Source organism: Salvelinus namaycush, chromosome 21, assembly GCF_016432855.1.
Source record: "Salvelinus namaycush isolate Seneca chromosome 21, SaNama_1.0, whole genome shotgun sequence".
In the NCBI taxonomy this organism is placed as follows: domain Eukaryota; kingdom Metazoa; phylum Chordata; class Actinopteri; order Salmoniformes; family Salmonidae; genus Salvelinus; species Salvelinus namaycush.
The window spans coordinates 39139497-39167348 of record NC_052327.1 but is presented as its reverse complement, the minus strand read 5'-3'; the positions used below and the strand labels follow the sequence as shown (position 1 = coordinate 39167348).

The following is a 27852-nucleotide window of genomic DNA, read 5'->3' as shown; positions in this document are numbered from 1 at the left end:
AGAGCTCTCTTCCATCTCTGCCTCTGACTGGGAACCAATCCAGTTTCCTCTCTCCAGAGGTCAGTCAGTCTGTCTGTCTGTCTCTGTCAATCTGTCAGGAGCAGGGTAGGGAGTCACCGGGGGAGGCGACCTTTGAGCTGCCCCTTGCCCCAGTGCACGTTGGGAAGGGTCAGACACTTCCTGAAGTGCTCTAGCTGAGCCTGCAGTCGCTCTCTCTCATCTCTCACCCTCTGTCTCTGACTCAGCAGCTCCTAGAGAAAGAGAGAGCGGGAACGGAGCAAGAGAGAGATAAAGAGCGAGAGTGTTTACTAAAAGAGTGAGTAGGGGTGAACAAAGCACATTAGTGTAAACAAACAGTCACAAACAGACAGACAGAGTGCTGATCAAGCTTTAGTTTTTTACTTTTTGATCATAATAAATCAAATTGTATGGACAGATCCTAGATCCTCAAAGTTGATAACTGCTTGGCATCCGACCGCAAGGCACGACAGATGGTAGTGTGTATGGCCCTGTACATCACTGGAGCCCAGCTTCCAGTCATCCAGGACCTCTATACCAGCCGGTGTCAGAGGAAGGCCCTAAAAATTGTCAAAGACTCCAGCTACCCATGTCATAGATTGTTCTCTCAGCTACCGCATGTCTGGAACCAACAGGACCCTGAACAGCTTCTTCCCCCAAGCCACAAGACTGCTAAATAGTTAGTCTGGGTAGCTATTGGCTAACTATTTAACTATCTGCATTGACCTTTTTTTTATCCTGTTGCCTAGTCACTTTATCCCTACCTATATGTACATATCTCCAATCAAATCAAATGTTATTTGTCACATGCGCCGAATACAACAGGTGTAGTAGACCTTACTGTGAAATGCTTACTTACAAGCCCTTAACCAACAATGCAGTTCAAGAAATAGAGTTAAGAAAATATTTACTAAATTTTTTAAAAATTAAATAAAATTAAAAGTAACACAATAAAATAACAATAACGAGGCTATATACAGGGGGTTACCGGTACAGAGTCAATGTGCGGGGATACAGGTTAGTCGAGATAATTTGTACATGTAGGTAGGGGTAAAGTGACTATGCATAGATAATAAACAGTGAGTAGCAGCAGTGTAAAAATAAAGGAGGGCGGGGGGTCAAAGCAAATAGTCCAGGTGGCCATTTGATGAATTGTTTAGCAGTCTTATGACTTGGGGGTAGAAGCTGTTAAGGAGCCTTTTGGACCTAGACTTGGCGCTCCGGTACTGCTCGCTGTGCGGTAGCAGAGAGAACAGTCTATGACTTGGGTGACTGGAGTCTTTAACAAATTTTTTGGCCTTCCTCTAACACCGCCTAGTATATAGGTCCTGTATGGCAGGAAGCTTGGCCACAGTGATGTACTGGGCCATATGCACTTGTAACGGATGTGAAATGGCTAGCTAGTTAGCGGGTACGCGCTACTAGCGTTTCAATCAGTTACGTCACTTGCTCTGAAACCTAGAAGTAGTGTTTTGTGGAGCGATGGGTAACGACGCAATGTTACAGTATAACTTTAAACCGTCCCCTCGCCCCGACCTCGGGCGCGAACCAGGGACCCTCTGCACACATCAACAACTGACACCCACGAAGCGTCGTTACCCATCGCTCCACAAAAGCCGCGGCCCTTGCAGAGCAAGGCGCAACACTACTTCTAGGTTTCAGAGCAAGTGACGTAACTGATTGAAACGCTACTAGCGCGTACCCGCTAACTAGCTAGCCATTTCACATCCGTTACACTCACCCCCCTTTCAACCTCCTCCTTTTCCGCAGCAACCAGTGATCCGGGTCAACAGCATCAATGTAACAGTATAACTTTAAACCGTCCCCTCGCCCCGACACGGGCGCGAACCAGGGACCTTCTGCACACATCAACAACGGTCGCCCACGAAGCATCGTTACCCATCGCGCCACAAAGGCTGCGGCCCTTGCAGAGCAAGGTGCAACCCTACTTCTAGGTTTCAGAGCAAGTGACGTAACTGATTGAAACGCTACTAGCGCGTACCCGCTAACTAGCTAGCCATTTCACATCCGTTACACTCACCCCCCTTTCAACCTCCTCCTTTTCCGCAGCAACCAGTGATCCGGGTCAACAGCATCAATGTAACAGTATAACTTTAAACCGTCCCCTCGCCCCGACCCGGGCGCGAACCAGGGACCCTCTGCACACATCAACAACGGTCGCCCACGAAGCATCGTTACCCATCGCTCCACAAAGGCCGCGGCCCTTGCAGAGCAAGGTGCAACACTACTTCTAGGTTTCAGAGCAAGTGACGTAACTGATTGAAACGCTAGTAGCGCGTACCCGCTAACTAGCTAGCCATTTCACACCCGTTACACTCTACCCTCTGTAGCGCCTTACGGTCAGATGCCGAGCAGTTGCCATACCAGGCGGTGATGCAACCGGGCAGGATGCTCTCGATGGTGCAGCTGTATACATTTTTGAGGATCTGAGGAGCCAATCTACCTCAATTACCTCGTACCCCTGCACATCGACTCAGTACTGGTACCCTGTGTATATAGCCAAGTTATAGTTACTCATTGTGTATTTATTCCTTGTGTTATTATTCTGTTATTTCTCATTTTTTATTTCTTCATTGTTGGGAAGTGTCCATAAATAAACATTTCACTGTTGGTCTACACCTGTCGTTTACAAAGCATGTGACAAATAACATTTGATTTGATTAGATCAGTACTCCTACTCTGAGATACTTTGTGAATATGTGAGCTGTGTGGACACTTTGTGGATATGGGAGCTTTGTGGACACTTTGTGGATATGTGAGCTTTGTGGATATGGGAGCTTTGTGGGCACTTTGTGGATATGGGAGCTTTGTAGACATGGGAGCTTTGTGGACACTTTGTGGATATGGGAACTTTGTGGACACTTTGTTGATATGGGCCCTGAGTTTCTTACCGCCATGCTGTGTGAGAGTTGTTCAGCTGTCAGACGGAGAGTGTAGTTCTGAGTCTCCAGCCTCCTGCACTGACTGTGGAGAACCTGTCTCTCCATACCCCGCTCTGAGAGAGAGGGGGAAGAGAGAAATAGAGAGAGCGACAGGAGGGTAAAGGGGAGACATGGGGTCATAGAGGGAGGAAGACAGACAGGGAGATGGGCATAGATAGAGGATGAGAAATTGTGTGTTGGGGGAAGAGAAAGAAAATTTGACAAAAAACAAAAAACAATTTGTAGATGAAAGGTTCTCACCATCCACATACTCCTGATACGCCTCAAAGACTGACTCTATGCCCTTCCACTTCCTAGGGGTTTCTTCGTCCTCCTCTTCATCCTCCTCTTCCTCATCTTCCTCTGAGCGCTCAACCCGTACGCCATCAGGGTCATGGTGGGGTGGAGAAGGGTAGGGATGATGCCCATTGGTGGGGTGTGGAGGTGTGTGGAGGGGGTCTGGTCTCTTCAGAGGGGGGATGTTGTAGGGCGCTGAGGGCTCGGGCTCAGACTTTATACTGGACTCTGGAACGCATATGGAGCTACCCAGTGTCTTGTGGGTAGACTGCAACACAGCCTGGTGGAAGTGTTGGGCGAAGTCCTCCCGGATGAATCTTTCCCAGGGCTTGTTCTGCCCATTCTGCCCAGCCAGGGGCACCTTCAGTTGGGGAGGATGGCCAAGGTGGCCCGCTCCGATCTGGAGACCTTGGAGCCTCTTAGATGGGTGACGTTCGCACAGTCCTGCCCTGTCGGGGTGGAGGCCCAGGGGAGGGGGGTGGCAGGGTGGAGGGGGTTGGGGGTTTAGTGGGTCTGTGTGAAGTTTGTCGGGATGGTGGGGGTAGGGGGGCAAGGGGCTTGGGGAGTCTGGGTAGTGTAGACCGTTTGACTTGCAGGCTGGGAGGTCAGGTGTGTAGTCTGCTGAAAACATAAACACAGTATAAGGATCTCATGGGTGTTACCCTTTGTTTGTGTGTGTGTGTGTGTGTGTGTGTGTGTGTGTGTGTGTGTGTGTGTGTGTGTGTGTGTGTGTGTGTGTGTGCAAGCGCGCATGAGTGCGTGTGTGCGTCTTACCAGTTGAGAGAACAGGAGTGCTGCTACAGAGGGGTAATGGGTTGTATCTGATGGTGTCCAATGTCACACTCTTTAGCTTTATAGCCTTCAGCAACCCCTCCATCTTTTCCTTATCTACAGAGCAAGAGAGAGATAGAAAAAGAGAGCAAGGGGGAGGGGTGAAATTCAAATATGGACCTCAAAGCCAGTTCCACAGTTTTTTTTTATTCTTCTCCTCTAATCAGGGAGAGATTTAGACACCAGGTTGGTGCAATTAACTATCAGGTAGAACAAAAAAACAGCAGTACTTCGGAACTCCTAGGGTAAGATTTTAATACCCAATGGATAGGGCATTAGAGTACACTAGGTTGTAGTGGATAGGGGTTGGAGAATAAGAGCTAGGGTGTACTGTGCTGGGGTTAGTGTACTGTATTTTACCTCTCCTCTGCTGGCTCGTGACATGGGACAGGCTAAGCATGTTGAGGAAGTGTTTCTTGTCCTCCAGTTGGGGGAAGCAGTTCATCTCTTCAGGGGTGAGAGTGGTGCTGAGGGGGGGAACGGGTGCCACAGTAGAACAAGGGGTCTTCCTCTTGCCTTGTACAGGAGGAGGGGAGTTGCTGCGCTCTCTCAGCATCCTCCTCCTCTTCCTCCTCTTCTGATGAAACAGCTGGTCACGATGGGCCAGCGTGGTCAGGCCACACACATGCAGAAAACACACCTTCTACAGAGAGACAGATTACAGAGAATTAAATCATACAACGATATAATAGAAGAACAAGTGAAAATTGTTAATGTGTGTGGTAGTTACCTCTGAGGATGTGTCTAGTTTTAGGGGGGGCTGCTCTGCAACCCTTCTGAGGTGGGCCCTCACTTCCTCCTCATCACTCTCATCATACGAGTCATCTAGATCATAGTAATACCCTGGGGGAGGGGAGAGGGAGAAAGAGACAGACCAGATTTTTGTTAAAGCCCAACCAGATCTCGTCTTATCCCGTCTTGAATGCCCACTCTCCTCACCTCTCTCCCTCCCTCTTACGTCCCCTTTCTTCTTACCTCCCTCCCTGGCCTCTCTCCTCCTGCTCTCCTCCAGATCCAGCTTGCTGACCAGCCTGTGCTGCTGCTGAAGGATCTTATCGTACACCACTGGGTTTTGAGGCTCCTGGCCTGGCCGCTCAGACTTCTGGAGGTCCCTGGAGGGAGAGGGGGAGCTGGACGGGCGCTGAACCCCCAGGTCAGAGCTGGGGCTGGGGGAGGACAGAAGCAGTGAGCCCTGCTGGTGGAGGTGGTTATGGTGGTGGTTACTGTGAGTGGATCTTTCAAGCTCAGCCATGCTCCAGAGGCCAGAAACCTGCAGAACGGGTCCCCTGATGAAGGAGAACCTCTCTGGACCCTCCCCCGTCCTCCTGCATCCCTCCTCCCCCCGCTCCCAGCTGGGGGGCCACTCAGCTCTGGTCAGACCAGGAGGAGGGCGGGAGGGGGGAATAGGGGAGTCAAACCTGCGACGAGGGTCTGCGGGGGTCTCTGTGAGAGAGGCAGGGTTCCAGAGGGTGGTGGGAGGGACAGGGGGGTGGGGGAGGAGGTGAGGGTGAGCTTTGGGGGAGATGAGTGGAGGTGGGGCTCCTAGGTGGGGTTGAGACTCTCTGTTGCCTGGGTCACGCTGGCTGGCGTTGGACCTGTGAAGACAAGAAAAACAATATAGTCACACACAAACAGACACACTTGGTTTTTATCAGAGTTGACCTTGATGATGCAGCCAAGCTAAAAGCAGATGTCAGCAGAGTAGAAAGAGTACTGACTCGGAGGACACTGCAGTGTTACCTTAATACATGCATTAACGCACGCACATCAGTGTTTCATTTGTAAAAGTGAGCCCGAGAGGGGGGGGGGGGGGTGACGTGGGGGGCTCTGAAGTACCAGAAAAAAATCACCTTTATAATAATAAATCATTGCATGCATTACCAATGCTTTTGCGTTACCATTGCTTTTGCATTACCGTTGCTTTTGCGTTACCGTTGCGTTACCGTTGCTTTTGCGTTACCGTTGCTTTTGCGTTACCGTTGCTTTTGCGTTACCGTTGCGTTACCATTGCTTTTGCGTTACCATTGCTTTTGCATTACCATTGCTTTTGCGTACTGGCATAGAGCAGTAGAGTAGAGGTGCTTGCAGAAGTTGCACACATGGGGGAAAAAATGTGGAGCCTAGGGTCTAGGAAAAATGTTGTCTTTTAGAAACACATTTCACACAATTCCACATCATTTCTGATGACTGGATACTTTAGCAGAATCTTTTTTTGTTACCTCACAAATGATCAGAATGACAGGCTACTTTGACATTGACAAACTGAGAATCTCAGATCAATAAAAATAGTCTAAGCCTAGGTGTGAGGAGACACACAGTGTACAATACGAGGAGGAAACGATAGTCCTAAAAAAGCTTTCCAGTTTCACTGACTCAGCCAATGATGCACAGCTCACTCACCAGCGATGGTCAATGCGCTCGTGCCTAAAGCTCATCTCTCTCTTGTTTTACTTTGTAAAACAATGCTGTTCACTTAACAGGCCTATTTGGAAGTTGATCAAATATTTTGGTCGATTTATAGACAGATTAGTCTTCTCTTTTCAGCAGGAGCCATATGCTTTCCAACGATTGTATTTGAAACATTGCGAAAGGCCTGTTTTGGCTAGATGCTGTTCACTGACAGATTTGCCACGCTATTTCTCCTCTGTGGCTAAATTAAAGGCATAGGCCCACTCCTGGTGTAGTATTCTGAATGATTCCCTTTCTTTCTGAACTGACAGCAGTAATTCTATAACTTTGGCAAATGTATTTCAATTCATCAGGAGTGCTGTGGCTCCTCCAGCACCCTTCCGCGGCTATGATTATGATTCTATAAGGAAATAAATGATGAAGTGCAACACTGGAGAGATGAGAGTTGCAGGCTCATGTCTATCAGAGCAGAGAGAGATCATAGACAGTGAATATCATTCTAGTTCTGTGAGAGTTACAGGCACGCTGCTCTCTCTCACCACAGCAATGACCACTCGTTGGTCTATAGCAGGGGTGTCAAACTCATTCCACGGAGGGCCTAGTGTCTGCAGGTTTTTGGTTTTTCCTTTCAATAAAGCCCTAGACAACCAGGTGTGGGGAGTTCCTAACTAATTAGTGATGTTAATTCATCAATCAAGTACAAGGGAGGAGCGAAAACCCGCAGACACTCGGCCCTACGTGGAATGAGTTTGACACCTGTGGTCTATAGTAAGGGTACTGAACTCTTACACTACGAGGTCCGGCACCTGCTGGTTTTCTGTTCTACCTGATGAATAATTGCACACACCTGGTGTCAGTCCCTGATCAGTCCCTGACTAGGGGGGAAACAATGAAAAAATGCAGTGGAACCAGCTTCGAGGTCCAGAGTTAAGTTTGAGGGGTCATAGGCTACAACAGGGGTGTCAAACACATTCCACAGAGGCCCGAGTGTCTGCCGGTTTTAGCTTTTTCCTTTCAATTAAGACCTTTACAACCAGGTGAAAGGGAGTTGCTTACTAATTAGTGACCTTAATTCATCAATAAAGTACAAGGGTGGAGCAAAAAACCCGCAGAAACTCGGCCATCCGTGGAATGATTTTGACACATGCTACAATGTTGCGTAAACCATAAACCCGGGCCGGCCAAACACAAATCAATTCTAAGAAAATCAGCCACTATTCACATGACGTTTTTAGGGGGCAGGAGAATTACAGACAAAGCAACTTGAATGAGCTCTGATTGTTTTTATTTTAAAAATTACATTACAAACAGTGATAAGCAGTGGCGGAAAAAGTACCGAATTGTCATACTTACAAAAGTAAAGATACTTTAATAGAAAATTACTCAAGTAAGAGTGGAAGTCACCTAGTAAAATCCTACTTGAGTAAAAGTCTAAAAGTATTTGGTTTTAAAAATACTTAAGTATCAAAAGTAAATGTAATTGCTAAAATATACTTAAGTATCAAAAGTAAAAGTAAGAATAATTTCAAATTCCTTATATTAAGCAAATCAGACGGCACCATTTTCTTTTTTTCTTTTATTTATGGATAGCCAGGAGCACACTCCAACGCTCAGACACCATTTACAGATAGCCAGGGGCACACTCCAACGCTCAGACACCATTTACAGATAGCCAGGAGCACACTCCAACGCTCAGACACCATTTACAAATAGCTAGGGGCATACTCCAACACTCAGACACCATTTACAGATAGCCAGGAGCACACTCCAACACTCAGACACCATTTACAGATAGCCAGGAGCACACTCCAACACTCAGACACCATTTACAGATAGCCAGGAGCACACTCCAACACTCAGACACCATTTACAGATAGCCAGGAGCACGCTCCAACGCTCAGACACCATTTACAGATAGCCAGGAGCACACTCCAACGCTCAGACACCATTTACAAATGAAGCATGTGTTTAGTGAGTCCGACAGATCAGAGGCAGTAGGGATGACCAGTGATATTCTCTTGATAAGTTTGTGAATTAGACCATTTTCCTGTACTGCTAAGCATTCAAAATGTAAAGAGTACTTTTGGATGTCAAGGAAAATGTATGGGGTAAAAAGTACATAATTGTATTTAGGAATGTAGTGAACTAGAAGTAAAAGTTGTCAAAAATATAAATAGTAAAGTAAAGTACAGATACCCCAAAAACTACTTAAGTAGAACTTTCAAGTATTTTCACTTAAGTACTTTACACCACAAGAGGTAACGGATCCTAGAAAATGGGTTCCGGAACGAAACATTTAAAACTGAAAGGTGCCGGATCCTGTTCCTGCTGGGGAAACTGATTAACTTATGCATTTCTCAACTGCTTGTTCCTTGCCTGATTAGACACTAACCTGTAGCTGTGTCTCCTAGGCTCCACCCCTTCCCCAGGTGACCACGCCTCACTCTCCTGCCCCTGCCGGCGCTGATTTGACAACCAGAGATTCTCCCCATTGGCCTGTTGGAGCTTCATTGCAGAGGCCAGTGTTCCATGGAGCCCCCCGATAGAGGCTGAGGCAGTGTGTGCATTCCCCATCTGAGAGGGCACCAGGGTGGGAATGGGGTGAGAGGCTGACCCCCTGGAGGACTGGAGGTCTGGCTGTAGAGGTTTAGGGACTGGGAGGGCAGGGAGGGGGGGCTTACCTGGGGAAAAGAGATGAAGTATTATAATTAAACACTACATTATGCACTTTATAATGCATGATATGGATGGTGATCAGTCTACTTTCAAGAGAAATATCTGGTGCTTAATTAACGGGAAATCAACCAATCAGTGTGTGTATTTCATCTTTACTGTATATGTGTGTGTATGTGTGTGTGTATGTACACCGCACCCAGTCTTTTGGGTGTCAGTCTCTCCCCAGGTAAGACCCTGTCCTCCGGCGGAGCCGTGAGAGCCTTCAGTCCAGCAAGGTACTGGGTCCCCACCGCTTTCACCATCTCCCTCTGCCTCTCTTTCTCCCTCTGCCTCTCTCTCTCCCTCTTCCTTTCTCGCTCCCTTTCTCTCTCTCTGTCCCGCTCCCTCTCTCTCTCCCGTTCCAGCTCAAGCTCCCTCTGTTTCTCTCGTTGGCGAAGGTCTTCCTCCATCTGTAGTCTGTGGGGAGGTTAAAAGATACACACACATCCACACACCACAGACACATGGGAGAGATGATGAGAGATGCAACACCCAACATGGGGCAGATTAACCACACACTGTTAAACACATACCTATGCACACACATGCCCACGCTTGCAGGCGCGCACACACACACAGAGCATTAAGACAGCATGAGTGAGCAAGAGAAGATGAACAATTAATAGGTAACAACAGGATATAAACACACACAGACACCGATGTGTGTATTGGTGTGTGTGATGTGTATATGGTAGCAAAATATAACACAGTCAGCAACCTGTGCTTTTCCTGCAGAGAGATTACAAAGTGTGTGTGCATGTATGAGTGTAACACCTCTCAGCCAGAGTGATTGTTCAGCTTCCAAAGGTAGCAGCCCTCAGGGCAGGTGCAGGTGTGTGTGTGTATTATAAGAGTGTGTGTTACCTCTCAGCTATTGCGCTGTGTGTGTGGCTGAGCTCCCCAGGGTAGCATGCCCCAGGCACGTGCATGTGGAGGGCAGAGGGGTGGAGGGTAGAGAAGGCTCCGCCTGCTGGTACAGAGTAGAACTGAGAGCGCAGTGCAGACAGACACAGAGACTCCTCCATCCTGGAACACAGAGAGAGAGAGACAAGGGGAAAAGAAATGGCAGGAGAGGCAAAGAGAGAGGGAGCAATTAATTTCAACCTTTGGCACATTTTGGGGTTCAGTCACCATTTATACATCCCAACCCGGACACACAAACACAAAGGCTGCTTCAAACCTCTGTCTCCCTGTCTGTCGCTCTGTGTCCCTGTCTGTCTCTCTGTCTCCCTGTCTCTCTGTGTCCCTGTCTGTCTCTCTGTCTCCCTGCCTGTCTCTTTGTCTTCCTGTCTGTCTGCCTGTCTCTCTGTGTCTCTGTCTCATCTGTAGAACACTGATTCTATAGAGTCCGACTGAGGTGGTCTATAGACTGACCTGTGTAGGTGGTGGAGGAAGGCATGGGAGTCTATAGACTGACCTGTGTATGTGGTGGAGGTAGGAAGGGTGGTCTATAGACTGACCTGTGCAGGGGGTGGAGGGTGGTCTATAGACAGACCTGTGTTTGTGGTGGAGGTAGGAAGGGTGGTCTACAGACGGACCTGTGTTTGTGGTGGAGGTAGGAAGGGTGGTCTATAGTCTGACCTATGTATGTGGTGGAGGTAGGAAGGGGAGTCTATAGACTGACCTATGTATGTGGTGGAGGTAGGAAGGGGAGTCTATAGACTGACCTATGTATGTGGTGGAGGTAGGAAGGGGAGTCTATAGACTGACCTATGTATGTGGTGGAGGTAGGAAGGGGAGTCTATAGACTGACCTATGTATGTGGTGGAGGTAGGAAGGGGAGTCTATAGACTGACCTATGTATGTGGTGGAGATAGGCAGGGTGGTCTATAGACTGACCTGTGTAGGTGGTGGAGGTAGGAAGGGGAGTCTATAGACTGACCTGTGTATGTGGTGGAGATAGGCAGGGTGGTCTATAGACTGACCTGTGTAGGTGGTGGAGGTAGGAAGGGGAGTCTATAGACTGACCTGTGTAGGTGGTGGAGATAGGCAGGGTGGTCTATAGACTGACCTGTGTAGGTGGTGGAGGTAGGAAGGGGAGTCTATAGACTGACCTGTGTAGGTGGTAGAGGTAGGCAGATTGGTCTATATACTGACCTGTGGAGGTAGGCAGGGTGGTCTATAGACTGACCTGTGTAAGTGATGGAGATAGGCAGGGTGGTCTATAGACTGACCTGTGTAGGTGGTGCAGGTAGGCAGGGTGGTCTATAGACTGACCTGTGTAGGTGGTGGAGGTAGGCATGGTGATCTATAGACTGACCTGTGGAGGTAGGCAGGGTGATCTATAGACTGACCTGTGTAAGTGGTGGAGGTAGGCAGGGTGATCTATAGACTGACCTGTGTAGGTGGTGGAGCTAGGCAGGGTGATCTATAGACTGACCTGTGTAGGTGGTGGAGGTAGGCAGGGTGATCTATAAACTGACCTGTGTAGGTGGTAGAGGTAGGCAGGGTGGTCTATAGACTGACCTGTGTAGGTGGTGGATGTAGGCAGGGTGATCTATAGACTGACCTGTGTAGGTGGTGGAGGTAGGAAGGGTGGTCTATAGACTGACCTGTGTAGGTGGTGGATGTAGGCAGGGTGATCTATAGACTGACCTGTGTAGGTGATGGAGGTAGGCAGGGTGATCTATAGACTGACCTGTGTAGGTGGTGGATGTAGGCAGGGTGATCTATAGACTGACCTGTGTAGGTGGTGGAGGTAGGCAGGGTGATCTATAGACTGACCTGTGTAGGTGGTGGAGGTAGGCAGGGTGATCTATAGACTGACCTGTGGAGGTGGTGGAGGTAGGCAGGGTGATCTGTAGACTGACCTGTGTAGGTGGTGGAGGTAGGCAGGGTGATCTATAGACTGACCTGTGTAGGTGGTGGAGGTAGGCAGGGTGGTCTATAGACTGACCTGTGTAGGTGGTGGATGTAGGCAGGGTGATCTATAGACTGACCTGTGTAGGTGGTGGAGGTAGGCAGGGTGATCTATAGACTGACCTGTGTAGGTGGTGGAGGTAGGCAGGGTGGTAGTAGGCAGCAGTAACATGGGCAGCAGTGACGGGGTCGAGCCCCAGGTGCAGCGAGGGTAGGCGGAGGTCGTCTGAGGTAGCAAAGGGGCGGAGTCCTCTCAGGTACTCCTCTGGGACCGTCCCCGAGGGAACCGCAGGGTGTACCTGACCGGGTAGACTACAGGAGGGGGAGGAGTTGGGGATTAGATTGCAAAATTGAGTCTGCTGTTTTGGGGTGAACGGAGGATAGTGCATATGTGGTTTAAGCAAGAGAGACTTATCCGTTGCACTGTTGATGTGTGTGTGTGTGTGTGTGTGTGTGTGTGTGTGTGTGTGTCTGTGTACATGTGTGTGGGGTATTTGTATGTGTGTGTATAGACATCTAGGAGTGATTCACCTAAGGCCCTGTAGTCGCCGGTCCTGCATGACAGAGCTGGGGGTGAGGCTGAAGGGGTAAGAGGGGTGAGCCAAGACGTGAGGAGAGGGGACAGGATAACCTCCTTTCTCCTGGGTAGGGCTGAGCTCAGACCCAACACTCTCCCTACTCACTCCACAAACACCTGACTCAGCCTGACAGAGAGGGGGAGAGGGAGGGAGAAGAAGAGAGAGACGGAAATAGATCATGTTTGTTAAGCAAAATAAAAAAATCTCCCACTCACAACATGTGAAACTATTTTCATGTCAGGATTTGTCCCTTAATGTTGAGCTAACCATAGCATGTTAACACTGTCATTGGCTATCAATGTAGCTACTCCAACCCCCCACTCTGTTTGGAACACGCATCACTGAATCCCCTGCCAGCAATGCTCTCATCCCTACTCTGACACCCCTGTCATGTCTGTCCCCTACACACACACACACGCTCGCCTGCGCGCACACATCACCTTCTTCTAGGTCACAGCAAGAGACTCTCATGTTAATAGCTCTATGAGCTTGAGGCAAGGAAGGAGATGGGAATGGAGGGAGAGGGGAACGGAGGGAGTGGGGGACAAGGGAGAAGGGAATGGAGGGAGAGGGGGGCGGAGGGTGAGGAGAGTGGAGGGAGAGGGTGACGAAGGCAGAGGGGAACGGAGGAAGAGGGGAGCAAAGGGAGAGGGGGCGGAGCGAGAGGGGGTTGGAGGGAGAGGGGGACAGGGGAGAGGGGGAAGGTAGTGGAAAGTGGAAGAAGGAGAGGGGAAATGGAGCAGGGGGAAGAAGGGAGAGGGGGACAGGGGAGAGGGGAAATGGAGCAGGGGGAATGAGGGAGAGGGGGAGAGGAAGAGAGAGGGAGGATGAAATAGATGAAAGGGAGGGGAGATGACCTCTCAGCTGCGAGCTAAAAGCCCACCCGGGTGGAGAAGTGCTTCTGATATGTCAGAGCAAGTTAAGATCAGGGCAGGAGGCAACATCCTAAAACTCATCCTCTACTACCCCCTTCATCTTTCTCTGCTGTCTACCTCTCTCCCCATCAAGTATAAACAACCACACACTCACTCACTCTACCAAACTACTCCCACACATGAGTAACCTTGCTGAGGACATATTAGCTCCCAGTGCTAATGCCTAGGCTTAAGCTGAGTTGAATAATACAGTCTAGAGCAGTGGTCACCAACTGATCGATCGCAATCCAAGTCATTCCTAGTTGATCACCAAACACTGGTGTAAAAAGAACTTGAACGCACAGCAAAGTTGATACTGTGAGATTTCTAAACTTTTAAAACCATGACTAGAGAGAGACTCAATGAATACAGCAAAGAGATTCTGTTTTTATGAGTAAGTTCATGATTAAGTTGTTGTTCAGCACTGTCAACACTTCGTTCAACACTTTAATAAGCCATAAAAAGTGTGTTCTCCCTCCTTCCACTCACACTACAACCAGCACTGCAGCTGCAATGAATTACTATAGCAAAGTGTTCCCATACGCTTGTGTTATTAGCAGCTTGTGTATTTTTAATATCTATGAATATTTCACTTTCTCTGGTCATAGTAAAAACATGAATTGGTGCATGAGTCAACTGGAAGACCTTGTCCCCATTTCTCAGCGGAGGGACGGTGTCGGTGAGTCGGGTGAGAGGCAGACTCACCCCTGCTCCCTCCCTCCCCTCAAACTGACCATCATATGCAGGCCGTCAGTGTCCCCCCCCCCAAAAGAAAACAATATATACTATGCTCATTCAGCTTTGCCTCACAAGAAATACAACAAATGATCTATTACCAGTGTGCGGGGCCGTGAGTGTTGTTGGGATTATCTGGTGAAGACAAAATCGCAGCAGCCCCCAGAACACACCTTGACCCCTGACCTTGCTGATAGCCAATTAGCCTCCACAGGCTGTCCTTATTAGTTGAACTGGATGTACTCTGACTGGATGTGTTGTGTTCTGGGAGTCATTCTGAATAGAAACACCTGCTACATCCATGTAGAGAAAGTCAAAACATCACATCCTTTCAGTCCTTAAAGTGAAACTGACAGCATTTTAACTACTTTGCAGATTTGAAACAAACAGACAATTGTAATATCAGTCAAAAATATATCAAATAACCAATTTATGCTACAAAACCAACTTAAGAAGAGGTTTTTAAAATAGGTTATATTTGACTCAACATTGCATGACGTACACTAAGGCATTGTTGGCCTTAGTGGAGGCAGTTCAATGCATGATTTATATAATTCACCAATACATTTCTTGGTAGTCCAAAAAATATTGCTATCGGGTTGTAAATCACAGCTGGCCTGGTACATTGTTGGCTGCCTCCATTCGGGATGCACTGTTTCCCTTTCAATGACTCAATACTTTGGACAAAAACGGACTACTGTAACTAATGCTGGGAATGTCAATACAATCAAACTAGCAAGGGCAATGATCCCAAGTCAGTCATAACGTGGCTAAAAGACTAGCATATCTAATTATGTAGCAAGCTAAAAACACTGAGCCTAATGTTAGATAGATAGCTAGCTGCTAGGAGGATGTCATGTCATGTCATTGTAGGAGTGGGTGAGTGACTGACTTTTTCCCCTCATATTGTTTTTCGGTGGCTATACACAGCTAGAGATGCAGGTGTCATTTGGTTAGCTAGCAAGAACTTGAATGACTGTTATCCAGTTAGCATATCTCTTGCATTCGCAAATTCACTCTGGCCATCTACTCCGATTTCAGAGCACTCTCGTCTGAGTGTGCCAGAGCGCAGAATAACTGAGGAATTTATGAACTTGCAATACCTGCTTGATACAGTTGAAGTCAGAAGTTTACATACACCTTAGCCAAATACATTTAAACTCAGTTTTTCACAATTACTGACATTTAATTCTAGTAAAACTTCCCTGTCTTAGGTCAGTTAGGATCACCACTTTATTTTAAGAATGTGAAATGCCAGAATAATAGTAGAGAGAATGATTTATTTCAGCTTTTATTTCTTTCATCACATTCCCAGTGGGTCAGAAGTTTACATACACTCAATTAGTATTTGGTAGCATTGCCTTTAAATTGTTTAACTTGGGTCAAACGTTTCGGGTAGCCTTCCACAAGCTTACCACAATAAGTTGGGTGAATTTTGGCCCATTCCTCCTGACAGAGCTGATGTAACTGAGTCAGGTTTCTAGGCCTCCTTGCTCGCACATGCTTTTTCAGTTCTGCCCACTAATTTTCTATAGGATTGAGGTCAGGGCTTTGTGATGGCCACTCCAATACCTTGACTTTGTTGTCCTTAAGCCATTTTGCCACAACTTTGAAAGTATGCTTGTGGTCATTGTCCATTTGGAAGACCCATTTGCGACCAAGCTTTAACACTTCCTGACTGATGTCTTGAGATATTGCTTCAATATATCCACATAATTTTCCATTCTCATGATGCCATTTATTTTGTGAAGTGCACCAGTCCCTCATGCAGCAAAGCACCACCACAACATGATGCTGCCACCCCCATGCTTCACTGTCGGGATGGTGTTCTTCGGCTTGCAAGCTTCCCCCTTTTTCCTCCAAACATAACGATGGTCATTATGGCCAAACAGTTTTGTTTTTGTTTCATCAGACCAGAGGACATTCCTCCAAAAAGTACCATCTTTGTCCCATGTGCAGTTGCAAACCGTAGTCTGGCTTTTTTATGGCAGTTTTTGAGCAGTGGCTTCTTCCTTGCTGAGCGGCCTTTCAGGTTATGTCGATATAGGACTCGTTTTACTGTGGATAAAGATACTTTGTACCTGTTTCCTCCAGCATCTTCACAAGGTCTTTTGCTGTTGTTCTGGGATTGATTTGCACTTTTCTCACAAGTACGTTCATCTCTAGGAGACAGAACGCATCTCCTTCCTGAGCAGTATGGTGGCTGCGTGGTCCCATGGTGTTTATACTTGCGTACTATTGTTTGTACAGATGAACGTGGTACCTTCAGGCATTTGGAAATTGCTCCCAAGGATGAACCAGACTTGTAAAGGTCCACAATTTTTTTCTGAAGTCTTGGCTGATTTCTTTTGATTTTCCCATGATGTCAAGCAAAGAGGCACTGAAAAACTAGTTTTAATGACTCCAACCTGAGTGTATGTAAACTTCTGACTTCAACTGTATGACCGGTGTCAGTAAACCTAGGCACAAAAAACAAATAGTTAGTCAAGAACGCTCTAGATAACATGTAAACAGCCTAACCAGCTCTGCTATGGCGAGTAAAATGGTCAGAGTGAGGTGTTTTCTCATTTGTGTCTGGAAGTAGCTTGCTAGCAAGCTAGCCAACTTTAGCCAGTTAGCTTGGGTGATTGGTTGGGACAAGAATTAATGCATTGTCAAGCAAGCTGCAGAAGGACGAGTAGGCTACATTCCCCATCGTTTATCAGTGTACTTATGATGGGCAACTAGATAAAAAAAGTTTGAAAGGGTTTATCTAATTTTCCTTCGTTAGATTTTAGTTTATCTTGTTGTTGTTGATGTGCATAACTGAGGGAGAGAGAGCCTTTTCATGGTTGTTTGCTCAATAGGACTGTAATGTTCCCAAATATAAGAAGACTCCCGTGGTATTTACTTATTTGTAGAAATACTTTCAGGTGTAATTTGTGGCTTTTGGCGAATGTGTTCTAATTATCTAATGTTGCGCTGTTGCAACTGCCTGTAAACACACAGTTCAGTTCAAAGTGAATGATGGCAGGTCCATGTGGCAAATGGCTTGTTGGCATAAAGGCCTACTGTAGCTCTGGTTGGCTATTGCGCACCGATCTGCGTAGACTCTGGTCTTGGACGAGACCAATGTTTTTATTCGGTTTTATTTGCATTTAACGCATGGACTTTCCCACTCTATATGGTTATAGAATTTTCACAAATGCCTTAGTATACGTAATTCCCAAACATTCTAAGAATTTTGAAAACGTGGAAATGACCATATCTAAGTGCTCGCTTGGCAGAAAATGTTTTTAAAAATAAAAATATTATTCCTGGGGATGTATATGAACAGATTTTAAAAATATTTAATGTTGCTAAAATGCTGTCAGTTCCACTTTAACTTCCTTCATACTTACTTTCCTCGATCCCCTGTCCCCCTTTCTTTTTCACTCAGTCCAACTCCCTCTGATTATACCCCCCCTCTCTCTTTCTACCACACTCTGTCCATTTCCCTGCCTCTTCCTTCCTCTTCCTCTCTTTAACCCTCTCTCTCCTTGCTCTCTATTTCTCTCTTCCACTCCCCCCTCTCTGATTAGGAGCCCTAGGGTAGGAGGCCGAGCCAGACAGACTGCTCTTTGTGAGGGGGAGAAAGGCTGCTCGGGGGGCTAACCCCTGGATTGTTTAGAGGGCCTAGTTCCTCACTCCATCTTAAATACAAACACAAATACACACAGGGCTCTTGGGACACAAGGGACACAAGAAAATGCACACAAAGCTCACTATTCACAGCATACTGCACACACACACAACAACATAGGAGACAGTGTTTACAGCTACCACTTTTCTTTCCAGTATGGGTCCACTGGGTGACTCTCTCTCTCTCTCTCTCTCTCTCTCTCTCTCTCTCTCTCTCTCTCTCTCTCTCTCTCTCTCTCTCTCTCTCTCTCTCTCTCTCTCTCTCTCTCTCTCTCTCTCTCTCTCTCTCTCTCTCTCTCTCTCTCTCTCCCACATTATTTTAAGTGCATCTTATGAAGGCTTCATGAAGCATTCATATAGGCTCCATGAGCACTACATAAAGTGTGCAGCAGAACACTGTATCCTGGAAACACTTATTTTTTATTAAAACAAAACCGCTATTCATTAAATACAAATACCGAACTTGTTTTTGTTTGGATTCCGCGACACGGTTAGCTTTTAACAGCTAGGACCGCTATTTCTTGTCCCGGTATCCCGCTTAACAGACAGGTTGAAGCCTGCTTGACTGAGACGTTAAGCTGCTAGCCATCAAGCGAACGAAGTTGGTACCAGATGAGTTTTGCAATGGGGCCCTCTTTGTCTGGAGAAATAAATGAACAGTTCCAGGGCTGTATCTACTACGCTTTGTTTTGGAACACACCGGATCACTCAGCGTTCCAATGTGGCAATTGTTTGCTTGCCCAGGATTATAGGCTTGAGGTGGCTTCCTTAATCACGCAGGTCACCAGCCTACGTAAGAAACTGGGGAAAACTCAGAGTGGAATGTTTACATTTTCTCCGCCGGTGGCTGGACGCCGTTCGCGCTTGTTGGATGCATCTCCGCCTTGTCGTTATCCGACTGGCCGGTGTTGCCTGGAGCTCCCCTATCTGATAGCAGAGTCAAAGGATGTCACGTGATTATTGCAGCTCAATGTGTAACTTCTGTTGACAATTGCGATACCTTTTGGAAACAAAACACGTTTTATAAGGAGGATGGGATCCACCCAAATCATTTGGGATCCTGGATCGTTTCACAGCATTATAAGGCTGCGTTGAGACAATTACTTTTCAATGACTAAAGCCCAGCTCAGTTACTTCCTACCATTGTGACGCAGAGTTGTCATAATGCTTCAGCAATTGTACATTACACCAGGGGCGTCAGTAGACACAATATAAATAACCTAATTTATTTCCCTCTAACTGTCCTGAATGCCTCTACTGATTCTACAGATATTGTATGCAGCAATCATGTGCCTATGAACCAGAGTTATACTGTTAACACTGAGGCAGTGTGCCCTAGGAGCAAGTCCACTGTGTGCAGCTCACCCTGCACTAACATAAATAACATGAGCATATCTACTTCTGCTAAGCTTCCCAGTAAAGCAATGAAAACAAGTAAGCATCCCAGAAGAAAAGTGCTAAAAATAGCCCACGTTAACATATGTAGCTTAAGAAACAAGGTTCCTGAAATCAATAATTTGATAGTAACAGATGACATTCATATTCATATTCTGACTCTGAAACTCACTTAGATAATACCTTTGATGATACAGTGGTGGCAATACAAGGTTATAACATTTACAGAAAATATAGAAATGCCAACGGTGAAGGTGTTGCTGTTTATATTCAGAGCCACAATACTGTTGAAGTAATATGGCTACAGGTTCATCTGCCTCACCTAAAGCCCATTCTTGTGGGAAGCTGCTATAGACCACCAAGTGCTAACAGTCAGTATCTGGATAACATGTGTGAAATGCTTGATCATGTATGTGACATCAACAGAGAGGTATATTTTCTGGGTGATTTAAATATTGACTGGCTTTTATCAAGCTGCCCACTCAAGAAAAAGCTTAAAACTGTAACCAGTGCATGCAACTTGGTTCAGGTTATCAGTCAACCTACCAGGGTACTTACAAACAGCACAGGAATTAAATCATCAACATGTATTGATCACATCTTTACTAATGCTGCAAAAATTTGCTTTAAAGCAGTATCCAGATCCATTGGATGTAGTGATCACACTATAGTAGCCATATCTAGGAAAACCAAAGTTCCAAAGGCTGGGCCTAATATAGTGCATAAGAGGTCATACAAGAAGTTTTGTAGTGATTCCTATGTTGTTGATGTAAATAATATTTGTTGGTCTGTGTTGTGCAATGAGGAGCAAACAGACACTGCACTTGACACATTTATGAAATTGTTTATCCCAGTTACTAATAAGCATGCACCCATTAAGAACATGACTGTAAAAACTGTTAAATCCCTGTGGATTGATGAAAAATTGTATGGTTAAGAGGGAGGAGGCAAAATGAATGGCAAATAAGTCTGGCAAACGTATTGCAAATTGAGAAATCATGTGACTAAACTGAATAAAAAGAAGAAGAAACTACACTATGCAACAAATATAAATGACATAAAGAATGATCATAAAAAGCTTTGGAGCACCTTCAATTACATTTTGGGAAAAAAGGCAAACTGAGCTCCATCATTCATTGAATCAGATGGCTCATTCATAAAAAGATTGTGGGGGCTGTTAAGTTAGACTTCAGTGGCCAGTTACCGAGGTTACCTAGCCAGCTATCGAGGTTACCCAGCCAGCTACACTTTCAAACAAAGTCAACAACGCAGCCACTGCTAGCCAGCCTACTTCAGCAGTACTGTATCATTTTAATCATTTTAGTCAATAAGATTTTTGCAACGTAAGCTTAACTTTCTGAACATTCGAGACGTGTAGTCCACTTGTCATTCCAATCTCCTTTGCATTAGCGTAGCCTCTTCTGTAGCCTGTCAACTATGTGTCTGTCTATCCCTGTTCTCTCCTCTCTGCACAGACCATACAAACGCTTCACACCGCGTGGCCGCGGCCACCCTAACCTGGTGGTCCCAGCCCGCACGACCCACGTGGAGTTCCAGGTCTCCGGTAGCCTCTGGAACTGCCGATCTGCGGCCAACAAGGCAGAGTTCATCTCAGCCTATGCTTCCCTCCAGTCCCTCGACTTCTTGGCACTGACGGAAACATGGATCACCACAGATAACACTGCTACTCCTACTGCTCTCTCTTCGTCTGCCCACGTGTTCTCGCACACCCCGAGAGCTTCTGGTCAGCGGGGTGGTGGCACCGGGATCCTCATCTCTCCCAAGTGGTCATTCTCTCTTTCTCCCCTTACCCATCTGTCTATCGCCTCCTTTGAATTCCATGCTGTCACAGTTACCAGCCCTTTCAAGCTTAACATCCTTATCATTTATCGCCCTCCAGGTTCCCTCGGAGAGTTCATCAATGAGCTTGATGCCTTGATAAGCTCCTTTCCTGAGGACGGCTCACCTCTCACAGTTCTGGGTGACTTTAACCTCCCCACGTCTACCTTTGACTCATTCCTCTCTGCCTCCTTCTTTCCACTCCTCTCCTCTTTTGACCTCACCCTCTCACCTTCCCCCCCTACTCACAAGGCAGGCAATACGCTTGACCTCATCTTTACTAGATGCTGTTCTTCCACTAACCTCATTGCAACTCCCCTCCAAGTCTCCGACCACTACCTTGTATCCTTTTCCCTCTCGCTCTCATCCAACACTTCCCACACTGCCCCTACTCGGATGGTATCGCGCCGTCCCAACCTTCGCTCTCTCTCCCCCGCTACTCTCTCCTCTTCCATCCTATCATCTCTTCCCTCTGCTCAAACCTTCTCCAACCTATCTCCTGATTCTGCCTCCTCAACCCTCCTCTCCTCCCTTTCTGCATCCTTTGACTCTCTATGTCCCCTATCCTCCAGGCCGGCTCGGTCCTCCCCTCCCGCTCCGTGGCTCGACGACTCATTGCGAGCTCACAGAACAGGGCTCCGGGCAGCCGAGCGGAAATGGAGGAAAACTCGCCTCCCTGCGGACCTGGCATCCTTTCACTCCCTCCTCTCTACATTTTCCTCTTCTGTCTCTGCTGCTAAAGCCACTTTCTACCACTCTAAATTCCAAGCATCTGCCTCTAACCCTAGGAAGCTCTTTGCCACCTTCTCCTCCCTCCTGAATCCTCCTCCCCCTCCCCCCCCCTCCTCCCTCTCTGCAGATGACTTCGTCAACCATTTTGAAAAGAAGGTCGACGACATCCGATCCTCGTTTGCTAAGTCAAACGACACCGCTGGTTCTGCTCACACTGCCCTACCCTGTGCTCTGACCTCTTTCTCCCCTCTCTCTCCAGATGAAATCTCGCGTCTTGTGATGGCCGGCCGCCCAACAACCTGCCCGCTTGACCCTATCCCCTCCTCTCTTCTCCAGACCATTTCCGGAGACCTTCTCCCTTACCTCACCTCGCTCATCAACTCATCCTTGACCGCTGGCTACGTCCCTTCCGTCTTCAAGAGAGCGAGAGTTGCACCCCTTCTGAAAAAACCTACACTCGATCCCTCCGATGTCAACAACTACAGACCAGTATCCCTTCTTTCTTTTCTCTCCAAAACTCTTGAACGTGCCGTCCTTGGCCAGCTCTCCTGCTATCTCTCTCAGAATGACCTTCTTGATCCAAATCAGTCAGGTTTCAAGACTAGTCATTCAACTGAGACTGCTCTTCTCTGTATCACGGAGGCGCTCCGCACTGCTAAAGCTAACTCTCTCTCCTCTGCTCTCATCCTTCTAGACCTATCGGCTGCCTTCGATACTGTGAACCATCAGATCCTCCTCTCCACCCTCTCCGAGTTGGGCATCTCCGGCGCGGCCCACGCTTGGATTGCGTCCTACCTGACAGGTCGCTCCTACCAGGTGGCGTGGCGAGAATCTGTCTCCTCACCACGCGCTCTCACCACTGGTGTCCCCCAGGGCTCTGTTCTAGGCCCTCTCCTATTCTCGCTATACACCAAGTCACTTGGCTCTGTCATAACCTCACATGGTCTCTCCTATCATTGCTATGCAGATGACACACAATTAATCTTCTCCTTTCCCCCTTCTGATGACCAGGTGGCGAATCGCATCTCTGCATGTCTGGCAGACATATCAGTGTGGATGACGGATCACCACCTCAAGCTGAACCTCGGCAAGACGGAGCTGCTCTTCCTCCCGGGGAAGGACTGCCCGTTCCATGATCTCGCCATCACGGTTGACAACTCCATTGTGTCCTCCTCCCAGAGCGCTAAGAACCTTGGCGTGATCCTGGACAACACCCTGTCGTTCTCAACTAACATCAAGGTGGTGGCCCGTTCCTGTAGGTTCATGCTCTACAACATCCGCAGAGTACGACCCTGCCTCACACAGGAAGCGGCGCAGGTCCTAATCCAGGCACTTGTCATCTCCCGTCTGGATTACTGCAACTCGCTGTTGGCTGGGCTCCCTGCCTGTGCCATTAAACCCCTACAACTCATCCAGAACGCCGCAGCCCGTCTGGTGTTCAACCTTCCCAAGTTCTCTCACGTCACCCCGCTCCTCCGCTCTCTCCACTGGCTTCCAGTTGAAGCTCGCATCCGCTACAAGACCATGGTGCTTGCCTACGGAGCTGTGAGGGGAACGGCACCTCAGTACCTTCAGGCTCTGATCAGGCCCTACACCCAAACAAGGGCACTGCGTTCATCCACCTCTGGCCTGCTCGCCTCCCTACCACTGAGGAAGTACAGTTCCCGCTCAGCCCAGTCAAAACTGTTCGCTGCTCTGGCACCCCAATGGTGGAACAAACTCCCTCACGACGCCAGGACAGCGGAGTCAATCACCACCTTCCGGAGACACCTGAAACTCCACCTCTTTAAGGAATACCTAGGATAGGATAAAGCAATCCTTCTGACCCCCCCCCCCCTTAAAAGATTTAGATGCACTATTGTAAAGTGGCTGTTCCACTGGATGTCATAAGGTGAATGCACCAATTTGTAAGTCGCTCTGGATAAGAGCGTCTGCTAAATGACTTAAATGTAAATGTAAATGTAAGTGCAGCTTTTGTCATTTATCAATCATAGCGAGCTCCCGAGTGGCTTTGCGGTCTAAGGCACTGCATCTCAGTGCTTGAGGTATCACTACAGAAACCGTGGTTCGAATCCCGGCTGTATCACAACCGGCCGTGATTGGGAGTCCGATAGGGCAGCGCCCTATTGGCCCAGCGTTGTCCGGGTTTGGCTGGGGTAGGCCGTCATTGTAAATAAGAATTTGTTCTTAAATGACTTGCCTAGTTAAATAAAGGTAAAAAAATAATCCCAAAACCAACTGATATTGGTAACTACTTTAATGATGTTTCATTGGCAAGATTAGCAAATTTAGGCATGACATGCCAGCAACAAACTCTGACACTAAAACATCCAAGTACACTACCATTCAAAAGTTTGGGGTCACTTAGAAATGTCCATGTTTTTGAAAGAAAAGCACATTTTTTGTCCATTAAAATAACATCAAATTGACCATAAATACAGTGTAGAAATTGTTAATGTTGTAAATGACTATTGTAGCTGGAAATGGCTGTTTTTTATGGAATATCTACATATGCGTACAGAGGCCCATTCTCAGCAACCATCACTCCTGTGTTCCAATGGCACGTTGTGTTAGATAATCCAAGTCTATAATTTTAAAAGGCTAATTGATCATTAGAAAACCCTTTTGCAATTATCTCCAACACAACATGCCATTGGAACACAGGAGTGATGGTTGCTGATAATGGGCCTCTGTACGCCTATTTAGATATTTCATAAAAAATCTGCCGTTTCCAGCTACAATAGTCATTTACAACATTAACAATGTCTACACTGTATTTCTGATCAATTTGATGTTATTGTAAAGGACAGAAAATGTGCTTTTATTTCAAAAGCAAGGGAATTTCTAAGTGACCCCAAACTTTTGAACCAATTTATGTAATTTTAATTCCGAATTCCCTAAGGTGAGTGTGGAAGAGGTGAAAAAATTATTGTTGTCTATCAACAATGACAAGACACCAGGGTCTGACAACTTTGATGGAAAATTACTTGGGATAATCGCGGACGTTATTGCCACTCCTATTTGCTATATTTTCAATTTAAGCCTACTAGAATGTATGTGCCCCCAGGCTTGGAGGGAAGCAAAAGTCATTCCGCTACCTTAGACCCCTTTACTGGCTCAAATAGCCAACCAATCAGCCTGTTACCAACCCTTAGTAAACTTCTTGAAAAAATTGTGTTTGACCAGATACAATGCAATGCAGTAAACATATTGACAACAAACTTTCAGCATGCTTATAGGGAAGGACATTCAACAAGCACAGAACTTATACAAATGACTGATGATTGGCTGAGAGAAATTGATGATAAAAATATTGTGGGGGCTGTTTCATTAGACTTCAGTGTGGTTTTTGACATTATCGATCATATTCTACTGCTGGAAAAACGTATGTGTTATGGCTTTACACCCCCTGCTATATTGTGGATAAAACGTTACAGAACACAGAGGGTGTTCTTTAATGGAAGCCTGGACCAACCTAATCCAGGTAGAATCAGGAATTCCCCAGGGCAGCTGTCTAGGCCCCTTACTTTTTTCAATCTTTACTAATGACATGCCACTGGCCTTGAGTAAAGCCAGTGTGTCTGTGTAGGCAGATGACTCAACACTTTACACATCAGCTACTACAGCAACTGAAATGACAACACTTAACAAAGAGCTGCAGTTCGTTTCAGAGTGGGTGACAAGGAATAAGTTAGTCTTAAATATTTATAAAACTAAAAGCATTTTATTTGGGACAAATCATTCACTAAACCATAAACCTCAACTAAATATTGTAATAAATTATTTGGAAATTGAGCAAGTTGAGGTGAGTAAATTGCTTGGAGTAACCCTGGATTGTAAACTGTCATGGTTAAAACATATTGATACAACAGTAGCTAAGATGGGGGAGAAGTCTGTCCATAACAAAGCTCTCCCTTCTTAACAGCACTATCAACAAGGCAGGTCCTACAAGCCCTAGTTTTGTCGCACCTGGACTACTGTTCAGTCATGTGGTCAGTTGCCACAAAAAAGTACTTGCAATTGGCTCAGAACATGGCAGCACGGCTGGCCCTTGGATGTACACAGAGAGCTAATATTAATAATATGCATATCAATCTCTCCTGGCTCAAAGTGGAGGAGAGATTGACTTCATCATTACTTGTATTTATGAGAGGTATTGACATGTTGAATTACACTGAGCTGTCTCTTTGAAGTACGGGCGCACAGCTCGGACCCATGCATACCCAACAAGACATGCCACCAGAGGTCTTTTCACAGTCCCCAAGTCCAGAACAAACATATGTGAAATCTGTGAATGTATTGTAATGTTTTTTTTTAAATTATAAACTGCCTTAATTTTGCTGGACCCCAGGAAGAGTAGCTGCTGCCTTAGCAGCACCTAATGGGGATCTATAATAAAAGCGAATACAAAATACATAAATGGGTGACAAATCATCTATAAACGTATTTGATTCTTTATAAAGGATCAATAAATGTGAACAACTAAATGGATGCTTATGTCACACAGTTCTGCCACATTATGAATCTTTATAGAGCATGATATACAGTTATAGATTACTTGTGAAGCATCTATGCAGTGCTTTATAAAGCCTTCATAAGATGCACTTCAAATAAAGCGGGACCGTTTCTTCTTACCTGGTGCCCTTCTCCTATCCAGAGAATGTTGCTGGTCTTGCTGTGAATTGGGGCGATGGTGACTACAGGAGGGGTGGAGGGAAGGCTGTCTACCCCACTTGAGGTCTGGAGTGGCCCTGACAACCCCCTCTTAGGAGTGGTGACTGAATTACTGAGACAGGTGGCTGGAGAGGAGACTGAAGACTCACTACTGGGAGAAGAACCTAGGGGAGAGAGGGAGGGATGGATGGATAGATAGAACAAGAGAGAGCGACAGAGACAGTTGGATAGATAGAGAGTGCACGAGAGAGAAAGAGAGAGATGGGGGGAGGAGGAAAAGCAAGGCAGAAAGGCCATCAGAAAGCCATTACTGTAAAAACGAGACATAACACTAATCAACACACACGCATACACACAAAAGCAGCTAATGGGGTTCATCTGAGAGGAATGGGGGTGGAGCGAGATGGCAGGGTAGAGTGATGCCTGAAAAACAAATGGAAGAGATGAGTGAAAGAGAGTGGGATAGTATAAGGGAGAGAGTATAAGGAGAGAGTGTGTGAGATACAGTGAGAAGCAGTGAGAGAGAAGGAAATAGAGGGAGAGAGGGAGAGTAATTGTGGGTAATTACCTCCATTAGGAGCTAACACACAAACACACACCTACACATGCACACACACACACAAACACACAATAGCAGCACGGTTGGACATGAATCTGATGTCAGATCGATGTAAAGGAAAGAGGGGAAGAGTGAGGGGGTAGGAGGGAGGAGACTGTAGATGATGGATGGATTTTGGGTGTGAATAGAATAGATGTTATTGATTTCCTGAGGTAAGACGAGAGAGGCGGGGTCACAGTGCTCACCTCTGGGATCTTCAGCCTGTTTGGCCAATTGACGGAGGGCGGCAGCGAATCCAGAGTGAGCAGACTGAGCAGCCACACTGCCATTGGCTAGCGGGGTGAGAGGGCTGACCGTGGCCGTGGTGCGAGTTGGCGTGGCGATCATTCCTAATGACCGCAACTTTGACTAATGGCTCATACCTGGAGAGATAGAGAGGGTGGAAGGGTGGACAAAAAAGTGAAATGAGGGACAGGAGGGTAGTGAAAGAAAGGAAAGGGAGAATAATATTTATTCTCTATCATAATACAAAATGTGTGTGTGGGAAAGAGAAAGCGAGGGAGCTACTGAGAGGCTGTGTGTGTGTGTGTGTGTGTGTGTGTGTGTGTGTGTGTGTGTGTGTGTGTGTGTGTGTGTGTGTGTGTGTGTGTGTGTGTGTGTGTGTGTGTGTGTGTGTGTGTGTGTGTGTGTGTGTG

The 27852-nt window shown here is 46.7% G+C and overlaps 1 protein-coding gene across 1 annotated transcript; it reads right to left on the bottom strand.

Moving 5' to 3' along the window:
- Window positions 1–113: 113 nt before the first annotated feature.
- LOC120065899 (genetic suppressor element 1-like) lies at window positions 114–27544 on the bottom strand. The gene is made up of 14 exons (XM_039016942.1): window positions 27403–27544; window positions 26560–26762; window positions 12603–12775; window positions 12195–12383; window positions 10077–10238; window positions 9370–9629; window positions 8890–9178; window positions 5064–5683; window positions 4819–4931; window positions 4449–4731; window positions 4032–4145; window positions 3222–3878; window positions 2931–3034; window positions 114–251 (listed from the first exon to the last, which is right to left on the bottom strand). The coding sequence occupies exons 1-14, from the start codon at window positions 27542–27544 to the stop codon at window positions 114–116; spliced, it is 3447 nt and encodes a 1148-aa protein (XP_038872870.1).
- Between the last annotated feature and the right edge of the window lie 308 nt (window positions 27545–27852).